This window comes from Macaca mulatta, chromosome 5, assembly GCF_049350105.2.
Source record: "Macaca mulatta isolate MMU2019108-1 chromosome 5, T2T-MMU8v2.0, whole genome shotgun sequence".
Taxonomy (NCBI): Eukaryota; Metazoa; Chordata; class Mammalia; order Primates; family Cercopithecidae; genus Macaca; species Macaca mulatta.
In genome coordinates this window covers 1,408,629-1,422,544 of record NC_133410.1, presented here as the reverse complement: position 1 = coordinate 1,422,544, position 13,916 = coordinate 1,408,629, and the positions used below count along the sequence as shown (strand labels likewise).

Here is a 13,916-nt window from a genome sequence, read left to right as displayed (position 1 = left end):
AACGTGAGTCCCGCCCCTGCTCCTGCAGCTGCGGCTGACTTTCCGGGGGCCACAGGTCCTGAACGTGAGTCCCGCCCCTGCTCCTGCAGCTGCGCTGACTTTCCGGGGACCACAGGACCTGAACGTGAGTCCCGCCCCTGCTCCTGCAGCTGCGCTGACTTTCCGGGGACCACAGGACCTGAACGTGAGTCCCGCCCCTGCTCCTGCAGCTGCGGCTGACTTTCCGGGGACCACGGGACCTGAACGTGAGTCCCGCCCCTGCTCCTGCAGCTGCGGCTGACTTTCCGGGGACCACGGGACCTGAACGTGAGTCCCGCCCCTGCTCCTGCAGCTGCGCTGACTTTCCGGGGACCACAGGTCCTGAACGTGAGTCCCGCCCCTGCTCCTGCAGCTGCGCTGACTTTCCGGGGACCACGGGTCCTGAACGTGAGTCCCGCCCCTGCTCCTGCAGCTGTGGCTGACTTTCCGGGGACCACGGGTCCTGAACGTGAGTCCCGCCCCTGCTCCTGCAGCTGCGGTGGGGCGTGCAGCCGCCCAGCATTTCAACTCGAAGGCCGGGGCACTCAGGGTGCTCCCGGGAGCGCAGGCCTGGGAGACGCTGGGAGGGCAGAGCAGCAGGTGCGGCCGCTGGACCAAAGGCACCAACCCCTCTGCAAGGACAAAGCAGCTTCCTGGCTCCTGCCCTGAGGCCCCTGCTTCCTCCTTTACACCCCCACCGGGCCTCTGGACCCATCTGTCCCGAGTGTAGACTGGGTGCTGGCTTGAGCCTGGGGCTGTTCTGGGAGAACATGGGCAAGTCCTGTCCTGAGGCACTGAGGCCCAGGGTGGGGAGGAGACAGTGACCACACATGGGGGTGCTGGGTGGTGCCTCACAGGAGCATGAGGCAGAGAAGCAAGCTTGGAGCAGGCAGGACCCAGGGCAGCAGGGCAGGGAGCGCCTGTGCCGAGGTTATGGACGGGGGACCGCACAGACACCGGGTGAGAACACGGCCGGCAGAAGCCAGGGCCAGCGCCGAGGCCCCAGGCAGGTGGCACATGGAACGGAGGCCTGGCCCAGGGGACACTGAGGTCCTGGGTGGCTGCGAGGCCAAGGGGCGGCTCCCGTGAAGGGAGGGTGCTTCCAGGATGTGTGGGAGATGGAAAGAGGCCAGGTCGGGGCTGCTGGCTGACAGCAGCATGCCTGAGGCGGGGGCTGGGGCGGAAGCTCCTGCAGGACCAAGTCCCACATGCGTCTGCCTCTGAGTCGCTCACGTGCAGCTAAGGGAAACCCACGGAAGCCCAACCCTCACTCTGAAATCTCAGCAACCTCAGTCCAATGTGGGCCGAGACTTGTGGCTGGGGTGGGAGCAGCGGCAACATCGACCAAAGTCATCCAAGACGAGACGCGGATGCTACAGAAGGGCCATGTCCGTCTAAACCGTAAGATCTTCTGTGTGATTTCAGGACATTCTCGGGGCTTCACCCCGCAAACAGGATATAGGCGGGGGCACCACGGAGCAAGTCTTGGGCTGGGGCCACATTGGTCACTCTGAGTTCACGTGGTCTGGATCTCAGGATGGCACGAACAGAAACTCTACGTGGCAAATGAATCCACCCCAGATCACTGTATTTAAGTCGAAGCTCATCACTTCCATTTCCCAGAGCTTTTCCCACTGAGCTTTCTGAGGGGCCACCTGTGCTCCAGCCCACCCTGCCTGCCTGCCTTGCTGCCCCGACACACAGAGCACCCACAGCAGTGGCTCCGTGTGGGCGTGGGGAGGGGCTGCCCAGACCCGGGGGCCAGCCAAGGCGCCGAGAGCCACCTGCCTTCCAGGGTGGGGTTCAGAGGGGCTCAGGTCCCTGCCCTGCTGCCCCTGTCCTGTGCCCTCAGCCCCTCACCGCCCTGTGTCCCTAGACAGACAGGTCAACAGGCTGTACGCAGAACTCACAGGCTTGCTCCAAACTGGGGCAGGAGGACTGTCTCTGACCCCAGCAGTGGCATAGGCTCTGGGCGGGGGGTGCCAGGCTTGGTACAAACCAGCCCAGAGGCACGAGGTCACTGCAGGGTCCCCAGTCCCCACCCCACTAATCAGTAGACAGACTTTGGTCAGCACTCCACTCCCTTCAGAGCCAGCCCGGCCGGAGAGCAAGGGAAGGGCCAGTGGGAAAAGACAGAGGCTCCCCACCAGGGCCCCACCTGCCTCCCAGGGGCCGCCTGATGGCTGCCGTGTCCAGAGCAGGCGAGTGCTGGGGCTCCGTCTAAAGGCAGGAAGCAGCTGCCGAGGGGGTGCTCTAGAAGACCAGGACTCTGCGCCCACTCTAGGTTACCGCTTCACACAGTGGACACCTCAAACCTGCTTTTCAATGACACCTTTTGCTCTAGTAGGTTACTTTCAATTGGTCCACTAACACATAAGTGTGTCTATGTCGTGAAACTTAGGTATTCAGACCCAAATCTAAAACACCGAGTCTACGCTGTCCCACACAGCATGGAGCGCCAAGGCTGTGCCCACCCTGAGACAGGCGCCCACACTGGTGGCTCTGTGTGGCTTTCGCACAGACGTGAGGCACACAAATCACTGGGTCTTCAGGGCCACTTGCCCACCCAGGCCTGTGAAATCCATTTCCCAGCCAGGTCAAACTTGGGCCTCAAGTTTCTTTTCCCATCGAGGCTCTCGTGGCTGGTCCGAGGGACCCATGAGGGCACCGTCTGGCTCCTCCCTGTCTCCCCACATGCTCCCTGGCGTGTGTGCACATGTGAGCAGACTGCACAGACAGCCATGTACCCCGCCTGGCTCAGTTGCATCTCATACCGGGCATGTTTTCGTGTCATTTGGAGTCTTCAGGGTTCATTTCTGGACAGCATCCAAACATGGATTCAGGCCCCATCCAGTCTCAACTTCATCCAACACCAGGCACGCTCATCCAATCTCAACTCATCCAACACCAGGCACGCTCATCCGCCAGGCATCCAATCTCAATTTCATCCAACACCAGACACACTCATCCGCCAGGCATCCAATCTCAAATCATTCAACACATATCTCAAATTTATCCAATACCACGCACACTCGTCCCCCAGGCACGCATTCAGGGCCCCAACTCCTGGCCCTGCCTGTCCCCACAGCAGCTTCAGACAAGTCGTGTGCCTGCAGCAAGCCCCCAACACCCTCCAGCAACACTGTCTGGTAGGTAACCAGGGCTTGCAGAAATATCCTGGCAGCACCAAGAACCTATCTTCCCTCTGAGGTCCACATGAAACAGCCCCGGCAGAGTTCCCACCGTGAGGCGTGTGCCGGCTCTCTGGGAGGGAGTGTGGGGCTGGCACTGTGTGGTGGGGCCGTGGGTTACATACCAATTCTGGCTTTCCTTTCAGGGTTTCCACACCAACATCCTTACTCTCTTAAGGGGAGCCACTGGCCGCTCCGCTTTTTCACCCCGTCTTTGCTTCGTGCTTGTTTTGGTGGCCCTGAGTGGCAGTGTGTCACTCCTGGCTGGTAACTGTGTGCACCCTGCCAAACTCAGCCAGGGTGGGGTTAAAGCAGTGCTCAGTTTAGAAAACAGAAGAGTTTTGCTGATGGAGGCAGAGGTGTTAATATAAAACATTTCTGCAAGCCCCTAGGGTGACAATGCCTTTTAATAAGCAGGTTTAAATTCTGTCATTTAACAGTCCATTTTTTAAGCCTCTTTTGGTCTCTAGAAAAGTGGGTACTTGGCCGGGCACAGTGGCTCACGCCTGTAATCCCAGTACTTTGGGAGGTTGAGGCAGGCAGATCACAAGGTCAGGAGATTGAGACCATCCTGGCCAATGTGGGGAAATCCCATGTCTACTAAAAATACAAGAATTAGCTGGGCATGGCGGCACGTGCCTGTAATCCCAGCTACTCAGGAGGCCGAGGCAAGAGAATCGCTTAAAGACGGAGGCAGACATTGCAGTGAGCCAAGATTGCGCCACTGCACTCCAGCCTGGCGACAAAGCAAGATTCCGTCTCAAAAAAAAAAAAAGAAAGAAAAGTGGGTATTCGTGAACAATATCACAGCCCAGAGCTCTGCAGCGTCGCAGATGGAGAATGGCTTTCCGACCAGCTTTTCTGTGTCTGTAACTGACTGCAGGGAGCCACGGAGCAGCCCCCATGGAGCAGGACTGATGTGTCTCTGGGCTCCGAGCCCAGAGCCCCAAACATGCTATGTACACGTGGTCAGCCTCCCGTAACCGATCCCTCTGAGCCTCATGCCAGGTGTATGCAAACTGCAATGCCAAATGAGGTGCACTTTTCCGGATTTTAGCCTAAAAGTGTAACACAACCACCAAAAAAACTCCCAAACCCAACCCCCACCTTACAAACCAAAACCAAACTACTGAGAACCACCAGGCGAGGGGGTGCTGGCTGCAGGGCGGGTGGCGCGGCCTCGGCCCCGACCCACCCCATCCCAACCCGGGAGTCTGTGCACCTTCATCTTCCGCAGCCGGGACTTGTTGTCATGGCACCAGGCCAGGCAGGTGGCCGTCTCACGCCTCTCCAGGGACTCCTCCACCTCTTTGGCCGTCAGGAACATCTCAATATTCACTAGGTCCTTAGAGGAAGGAAGCAGCTCCTGGTCAGAATGTGCTGGCTCAAGGCCCCCACGCCACCCTCCCGCACCCCGGCCTCCATGAGGCAGGGCCCAGCACCAGCCACCACTCGAGATGCATCTCCAGTCCACACAGTGAGTCTGCACTCATGGACTCCCCAGGGCTGCTCTGAGATCTGAGGAACAGAATAGCCCCCAAGGACCAAAAGGTCAGACGCTCACGTGGACAGCAGCCATGGCCAAGCAAGGGAGCCAGGCTGGCCTCGCCTGTCCCATGGAGAGGAGTTGCAGAGACACACACGCAGGCGGGGCCAGGCCACGTACCAGGTGGGGCCAGGACATGTGCCAGGCGGCCTCATCTCCACTCCCCACAGCCCCCCAGCACATCTACAGCCCCTCCCTGGGCAGCCCCCTCATTTCAAAATCAACAGTAAGTGAATAATAACATGGTAAATAATACATAAACACACTATGGCTAGTATCACGGTAGTTAGAACTGATGATTTATATATATAAAAAAAGAAACCCAAAGTAACCCAGGCTTAGCATCGAGGCTCTGCGAGTGGCCGGGCACAGGGGGTGGGTGCTCAGTGCCCAGCAGTGGAACCCATGGTCACCGGCTGAGGCAGGACAGCAGCCAGCCCTGGACTCCACCAGGCACTGCGAGGCTGGGGGTGAGGGCGCACGTGGTCCTCAGCAGCGATGGCTCCCGACCTTCCCCAGTGGGACCAAGGGCAGCACCTCTGCCCGCACATGGCCCAAGACCCAGTGGCCTAGCGCGAGGCCACAGATCACCCCTTGGGTCCCACAGCCCCATGTCTGGACACCGGCCTCACAGACGCGCAGTTTTCTTTGATGATTTCCCTTTTCTGAAACCCCTCATGGCATTGTTTTCTTGCATCTTTTCTTTGATGATTTTTCTGAAACCCCTTCATAGTGTTTTCTTGCACGTTTGCTTTGATGATTTCTCTTTGCTGCAGCCCCTTCACGGCAGGCGGATGTTGGGTCTCCCACAAAGTCTTGCTTTGTTTTGCAACTTAAAAACAAAAATTTTTTTTTTTTTGGTGACGGGGTCTCGCTCTCTTGTCCAGACTGGATGGAATGGCAGTGAGATCATGGCCCACTGTTGCCTCCAGTTCCTGGGCTCAAGTGACCATGCCACCTCAGCCTCCTGCGTAGCTGCGACTATAGGCACACACTATCACGCCCAGTTAATTTTTTATTTTTATAGAAATGGGGTCTTGCCACATTGCCCAGGCTGGTCTTGAACTCCTGGGCTCAAGTGATCCTCCCACCCTGGTCTCCCAAAGGCCTTGTTTTGTAGTTTTGCTCTAAATTTCAGGAGGTGGCTCCTGGTCTGTCTCCTGCCTCATGTCCCATCCGCACAGCCTCGGGGTCTGAATGCAGCTGGATCTCTCTCACTGAGGGTTTCTCCAGTGTCTGGGTCTCTGGTTGTGAGAGTCACAGGAAAGATGTGAGGCCAGCTGGCAGCAGGCTTGTACGTCAACTGAAACTGGAAACCGTCTAAGTGAACCGGTTTTCTGTCTCACACAAAATGCTCATGCTAACTTTTGTTTGTTTTGAAACAGGGTGTCATCCTGTTGCCCAGGCTGGAGTGCAGTGGTGAGATCTTGGCTCACTGCAGCCTCCACCTCCTGGGCTCAAGTGATCCTCGCACTGCAGCCTCCAGAGTAGCTGGGACCCCAGGTGCCCGCCACCACTCCCAGCTGATTTGAAAAAAATTTTGTAGAGAAGGCTTCTCACTTTGTTGCCCTGGCTGGTCTCAAACTCCTGGGCTCAAGGCAGCCTGGTGCTCTCTTGGGCGGCCTTCCCTGGGCAGCAGCCTTCCTGTCCTGTTCCTGGGCGGCCTTCCCTGGGCGGCAGGCATCCCGTCCTCTTCCTGGGTGGCCTTCCCTGGGCGGCAGGCGTCCCGTCCTGTTCCTGGGCGGCCTTCCCTCGGCGGCAGTTTCCTGTCCTGTCTCATCTGGGACCTTCCTCCAATCCAGAGCATGTGGGTATTTTCCTAAGTTTGTTATGTCTCCAATTTTGGTGCACAGGAATTTTGGTGCACAGGAATTTTGGTGCACAGGTATGAAACCAGAGGTCCCGTGTGGGAATTCCATGGCGCCCCCTACAGGAAGTCCAGGTCTGACCAGTGCAGCAGGGGTTTACGTTTCCACAGCCTGGCAGTTCTCCCTCGGCCACAGCAGCACCTTCCCCGGGGCCTCCTGGTGCTGTGGTCGCCTGTGGTCAAAAGCGATTCCTCAACGCCCTCGGGAGCATCTCAGCAGGAATAACTCCTCCCCCGCAACCCAGTCCTCGTGGGCTCCACACATGCCCGCCTTCTTCCATACAGCAGCTCCAGGCCCTCTTTGGGACAGACACGCTCAGGGCGCCCCAACACCTCGAGTCTAGCCTGTCTCATCCTGCTGAGACCTACTCCAGCCGGCCTTAGAATCATCAGCCCTTCCATATCCACCCTGCTCTACACACCCCTGTGGAACATGTGGCCCGTGCCCACCACAGGACCCCCTTCTTTCACCTCACGCCTCTCTCCCCCAACACAGCACACGTTCCCTGGGGCCAGGGGCACCCACAGCTTATGCTTCAGCAGGCACCGCCAGATGTGCTTGGCCACACCCCCGCAGGTTCCAAGGACAGTGTGCTGGACGTTTAGTAGAGGAGAGCCAGGTTATCTGTGAACACGCCGAGGGGCTGCCCCAGGCAGCCAGGACATGTGGGCAGCACAGAGAGAGGGCCTGTGCACTGGGGGACGCCGGGCACACGGGGCCAGGGAGGCAGGTGGGTGGGACAGGCATGACGGACAGGGGCACCGGAGTGACATGTGCTCGCCCCACTGTCAGTCACGTGAGCCTTGGCAGGTGCAGGTGAGAATGCCCTTCCCTGACACCCAGGTGGAGGAAACATGGCACCAGATGGGGGCCACAGGAGCCTAGCAGGCAGCGTGGCAGAGGCAACACAGACGACCTTGTCCAGAGACAAGAATGCTGGGTGCACACTGGAGCAGCTGCGAGTCATGATCTGGAGACCTCAGACACTTGACAAGACCGCAGGGCCGCCGGGGGCACCAGCCCTGGCCACCGCAGAGGACCAGTGCACTTTGCCATCTGGCAGATCCACTCACGGAACAGCTGTGACACGTCACATTCACATCTGTGAACCGAGACGCCACACCCCAGGGGTGCCAAGAGCAACAGTGTTGCGCGGGTGTGGGCAGGTGAGCACCTCTAGGACACGAGGACTCACTCGCTCACCCTGCCCACTGGGCAGCTGCTCGCCACTCCCCTCCTGAAGAACAGGATGGACACTGCACACACACGAGCAGGGAGGCCGTGCAGCAGCGGGGAGAAGGCACGGGTGGGAGGGTGCCGCTCTACCCAGGGCAGCATCTGAGAGAAGCTGAACCAGGCTCGGGACAAATGCCGAGGACGGGAGCCAGTGGCGGGGGGCCAGGTGGGTCTCTGGGTGAGTCCGGAATGTGGGGCCTGCGGGTGAGTCCAGAGTGTGGGGCTAGGTGGGTCTGCAGGTGAGTCTGGAGTGTGGGGGCCAGGTGGGTCTGCAGGTGAGTCTGGAGTGTGGGGCCGGGGTGGACGTGCAGGTGAGTCTGGAGTGTGGGGCCGGGTGGGTCTGCAGGTGAGTCTGGAGTGTGGGGGCCGGGGTGGACGTGCAGGTGAGTCTGGAGTGTGAGGCCGGGGTGGGTCTGCAGGTGAGTCTGGAGTGTGGGGGCCGGGGTGGACGTGCAGGTGAGTCTGGAGTGTGGGGGCCGGGGTGGGTCTGCAGGTGAGTCTGGAGTGTGGGGCCGGGTGGGTCTGCTGGTGAGTCTGGAGTGTGGGGGCCGGGGTGGACGTGCAGGTGAGTCTGGAGTGTGGGGCCGGGTGGGTCTGCAGGTGAGTCTGGAGTGTGGGGCCGGGTGGGTCTGCTGGTGAGTCTGGAGTGTGGGGGCCGGGGTGGACGTGCAGGTGAGTCTGGAGTGTGGGGCCGGGTGGGTCTGCAGGTGAGTCTGGAGTGTGGGGCCGGGTGGGTCTGCAGGTGAGTCTGGAGTGTGGGGCCGGGGTGGACGTGCAGGTGAGTCTGGAGTGTGGGGCCGGGTGGGTCTGCAGGTGAGTCTGGAGTGTGGGGCCGGGTGGACGTGCAGGTGAGTCTGGAGTGTGGGGGCCGGGTGGGTCTGCAGGTGAGTCTGGAGTGTGGGGCCAGGTGGGTCTGCAGGTGAGTCTGGAGTGTGGGGCCGGGTGGACGTGCAGGTGAGTCTGGAGTGTGGGGCCGGGTGGACGTGCAGGTGAGTCTGGAGTGTGGGGCCGGGTGGACGTGCAGGTGAGTCTGGAGTGTGGGGCCGGGTGGACGTGCAGGTGAGTCTGGAGTACCGCAGGGCAGGGGAGCTGGGCAGGAGTGGGATGGGAGTGTGGGGGAGGCTGTGAGCCAGCAGGGCCTGCAGATGGCTGCATGGGGGCGTGAGTGTGGCCCCACGGGCACCTGAGGCCTTGGACTGCAAAATGTGAGGCCGCCTCCAAGGCCGGGAAGGGAGCCTTGTGCTGGGGTTGAATGTGGCCAGGGCTGACGTCCATCACGCCCCAGGTGGGAGCCACACACATGTGGGTGGGATTTAAGCCATGGAAAGAGAAGACCCCTGGTTAGGCAGAAGCAGGGAGGATGTGGGCTAAGGAGCCATGGCAGGGAGTGGCATGGGAGGGAGGCCTGTGGGGCCAGGTGCATGGCCGGGCATGGGCTCGGGGCAAGCCATGGGGCACGCTCCTCTTGCACAAATGCTGCCTGAGAGGTTCTCAAGCGTTGTCATCTTAGTCAAATGGAACACGGATGCCACCTTAACCTGAGTCAGGTGAGGCCGTGCACCCACAGCGGGATCTGGACAGGGGCAAGTGCAATGGGCCCAAGTGCTGGTCTAGGAGGTTCCAACTGCCATGGGCCCCCACGGCGGTGGACAAAGCCCGATGGCGGAGGGGCTGCCCCAGTTAACCTGGCCCAAAGGTGCAGAAGAGTCTATCAAGGCAGCCGAGGGCAGAGGGCAGCACCGCCCGGTATCTGCTCAGCTGTACCCATGGAGGGCAAGGGTCCCACATGTTTCTACAGCCAAACAGGGTGCCGCAGAAAATACAGAAAACGTACTCCGCCTGAGATAAAGGCAAAGCTCTCACAAGGCAGCAAGGGAGCACGTGCCAGTGTGAAACCCAGGGTGCAGGTATCGGGCGGGAAAATCCTAAGCAGGATGTGTGGAGACGCCACAGGGAAATGAGAAGAACCCGGAGAGCCGCTTAGACACTGACTTTCTGCCTTCAGAAGGCGAAGCCCCAGCTGCGTTTCCACAAAGGGTCAGGGCCTCTCAGCTAGGGAGGAGGCCCTCACCACAGCACAGACACACACGGGGCTGGGGAGACACATGCACATGGAGGGGGGACACGCACATGGGGGGAGGGGGGAAGGGGACACGCACACGGGGGTTGGGACACGCACACGGCGGGAGGGGAACACATGCACATGGGGGAGGGGGACACGCACACTGGAGGGGGGGGACATGCACACGGGGGGAGGGGGACACACACACGAGGGGAGGAGAACACACGTACACGGGAGAAGGGGGACACACACACTGGAGGGAGGGGGACGCACACACTGGAGGGAGGGGGACGCACACACTGGAGGGAGGGGAATACACACACACGGGGGTGGGGACACGCACATGGGGGTAAGGGGGACACACACGGGGAGGGGAACACACGCACATGGGCACCCACCTCGATGCCGCTCTGGCGTGCCAGCTTGACGGCCGTGTTGTAGTAGCCGCAGCGCAGCAGGTGCTCCACCATCATGCGGTCCATGCGCTTCCTCTTCCACACGCTGGCCGCCGCGGGCTGGTCGCTGCTGTGCTCTTTGAGGTGCTCGATCCGGCGCTTGCACAGCTTGGCGCTCTCGTCCTCGGCCTGGATGGACTCCACCGCCTGAGCCACACACAACAGAGACCGGGTCAGGACAGGGACGCCCTGCAGCCCTGCGCCAAGGGAGGCCAGGCTGCCCCAACCCACAACACTCACACGGAGAAAAGCGGGGATCGCGGGACAGGGAAAACCATGCTCTACCGAGTCCGCCAGGCAGCTGTGCCTGGCCCAAGAGCTGCAGACGGAGGCAGTGAAAAACCCACCATCCGGATCTGCAGCTTCTCTGTTAGTTCCGCCTTTATATTGATGTACCCTGAAGCCATGTCGCCAGATGCATGCACCTTTAAATTTGCTGTGCCTTTCTGGTTAAACTGTTTATGGTTATAAGGTAACTTTAACAAATCTTTCGCAATACTTTTTTCTTTTTTTTTTTTTTTTTTTTTTTTTTGAGACGGAGTCTCGCTTTGTCACCCAGGCTGGAGTGCAGTGGCCGGATCTCAGCTCACTGCAAGCTCCGCCTCCCGGGTTCACGCCATTCTCCTGCCTCAGCCTCACAAGTAGCTGGGACTACAGGCGCCCGCCACCTCGCCCGGCTAGTTTTTTGTATTTTTTAGTAGAGACGGGGTTTCACCGTGTTAGCCAGGATGGTCTCGATCTCCTGACCTCGTGATCCGCCCGTCTCGGCCTCCCAAAGTGCTGGGATTACAGGCGTGAGCCACCGCGCCCAGCCAATACTTTTTTCTTAAAGTCAATTTTGTTAAAAATGAATCGAGCCAGATAGAAACGTTCCAGGCCTGCGCTGCCCAACACAGCTGCCACCGGCCCACGTGGCTGCCACACACTGAAGGGCAGTGGTGCAACTGAGGAACTGAATTCTTCATTACAGTTTAACAGCACGCACGGCGACTGACTACTGGACAGATCCAGGACTCAGGCTGGCTTCCTTCAGCACATTCTACGAATCTTGGCTTCCAACTGCTGTGCAGAAATCAGCTGTCCTGCTGTCTGTTGCCCCTTTGGAAGTGATCTTTTGCCCTTAGTTGATTTTCAAATATTTCTTTGTCTGTTTTCTTCGATTCCACCATGTCGGTTTATTTTCACTTACCCTGTGTAGGATTCTGACCTGGTGGTACTCATCAGTTCTGAAACCTTGGTCACTCTCCCGGCACCATCTCTGTCCCCACCCACTCGTGGGCTCTGGTGAAACACACCACAGGTTTCTGTTCTATTCTGTGCTTTACTCTCGCAGCCACTTTGATTTTTCGATCTCTGTGTTCCATTCTAGATCATTACTTCAGACCCACCCTCCAGTTCACTAATTCCATCTTTAGCTTTGTCTAACTGTTAACTGTTCAACTGTTATAGGCAAACGTTGAGTTTTTCACTTTTGTTATTATATTTCCCATTTATTGAAGTTTTAATTCATTTTAAACTCTAAATCTCTCTCTTTTTTTTTTTTTTAGAGACAGAGTCTCTGTGCAGGCTGAAGTGTAGTGGTGCGATCTCAGCTCACTGCAACCTCCAGCTCCTGGGTTCAAGCGATTCTCCTGCCTCAGCCTCCCGAGTAGCTGGGACCACAGACGCACACCATGCCTAGCTAATTTTTCTGTATTTTAATAGAGACGGGGTTTCGCCATGCTGGCCAGGCTGGTCTTGAACTCCTGACCTCAGGAGATCCACCTGCCTCGGCCTCCCAAAGTGCTGGGATTACAGGTACCAGCCACTGTACCTGACCAATCACTTTTTTTTTTTTTTTTAAGACAGTGTCTCGCTCTGCTGCCCAGGCTGGAGTACAGTGACACAATCTCTGCTCGCTGCAGCCTCAACCTCCTGGGCTCAAGTGATTCTCCTGCCTCAGCCTCCCAAGTAGCTGAGACTACAGGTGTGTGCCACCACGCCTGGCTAATATTTTTTGTACAGATGGGGTTTCGCCATGTTGCCCGGGCTGGTGTCAAACTCCTAGGCTCAAGCAATCTACCTGCCTCGCCCTTCCAAAGTGAGCCACGGTGTCCAGCCTTAAATCACTTTTTATACTTTCTGTTCCCTGCAGAGATTTTCAAACTCTTTGGAGATAGGGTCTCACTGTTGCCCAGCTAGAGAGTGCAGTGGCACAATCATGGCTTGCTGCAGCCTCAACCTCCTGGGCTCAAGTGATTCTCCTGCCTCAGCCTCCCAAGTAGCTGAGACTACAGGTGTGTGCCACCACGCCTGGCTAATATTTTTTGTACAGATGGGGTTTCGCCATGTTGCCCGGGTTGGTGTCAAACTCCTGGGCTCAAGCAATCTACCTGCCTCGCCCTTCCAAAGTGAGCCACGGTGTCCAGCCTTAAATCACTTTTTATACTTTCTGTTCCCTGCAGAGATTTTCAAACTCTTTTGAGATAGGGTCTCACTGTCGCCCAGCTAGAGAGTGCAGTGGCACAATCATGGCTCACTGCAGCCTTGACCTCCTGGGCTCAAGCAATCCTTCAGCCTCAGCCTCCTGAGTAACTGCTGGGGCTACAGGAGGACACCAGTACCCTTGGCCGTTTTCTCATGTTTTGTGGAGATGGGGTCTTCCTATGTTGCCCAGGCTGGTCTCAAACTCCTGGGCTCAAGTGATTCTGCTGCCTCAGCTTTCCAGTGCTTTCCAGGTGTGAGCTACCACGCCCAGCCTATTTCTGTTCTTTAAGCACAGTGAGGTGTGGCACCTGGCAGCCCCCACCCCTGCAGTCCGTGCAGCCCTCTGTCTACTGTCTGCTGGGTCTCCAACCCACCGTGGTGTCGAGACAGGGTCTCACTGTCGCCCAGGCTGTCTCTGTGCTGCACGTTGGACTTGAAAACTAAGAACCTAAGAATCATCTTATGCCCATATTGAAGGTATTCTCCCCATGAAAGACTCTGAATTGACTCTACCCAGAGCTGGAAGGCACCACCAGACTCCAGCCGGGACCACCTCACTGGAGTAAAGGCTAAGGGTCTCCGATCACCCCAGTCCTCTGAACCTAGGCTGCAACACTGTGTCAATGCCAGTCCACTTCCGGTACACCCCACCCTGAGTGTAATACTGTGGGGTCCCAGCTTCTCTCCACTGGGCCCCACTTTCCTCGGCCTGAGTCATCGGTCCTTACCTCCATCTGGCCTGGCCAACACTATGGGGGCAACAACAGTCTCTTGCCGCTCACCTCTGACTCCCTGCCCTCCGGTTCTGGCCTTTCTATTTCATATTCTATTGGGTATTTTTAGTGCGATGTTTCAAGATATCTTATCCCACTTTCTGGGTGTCTTCAGTGGGCCAGATTAGTCCCAATGCCCCTGTCCACCAATCCCAGTGACACGGAACTCCACACTCTCCTTGGAGGTGAAATTCCATCTAAAAATAATCAATTAGGTTGGGTGCAGTGGCTCATGCCTGTAATCCCAGCTTTGGGAGGCCAAGGCAGGTGAATCACCTGAGACCAGGAGTTCAAGACCAGC

General features: G+C 58.1%; 1 protein-coding gene across 35 annotated transcripts in view; it reads right to left on the bottom strand.

The window, feature by feature from the left end:
* MAEA (macrophage erythroblast attacher, E3 ubiquitin ligase) overlaps positions 1-13,916 on the bottom strand; it is a 51,781-nt gene that overhangs the window by 12,778 nt on the left and 25,087 nt on the right. For 28 of the 35 annotated variants that reach the window (XR_013417174.1, XR_013417172.1, XR_013417171.1 and 25 more), the window contains 2 exon segments: positions 10,320-10,523; positions 4,432-4,554 (listed from right to left, as the gene is read on the bottom strand). Coding sequence is in view for 28 of the 35 variants with exons in the window: in XM_015137792.3 (XP_014993278.1) it covers positions 4,432-4,554; positions 10,320-10,523 (327 nt within the window). In the remaining 7 variants the exon portion in view is untranslated. 35 annotated transcript variants of the gene reach the window in all.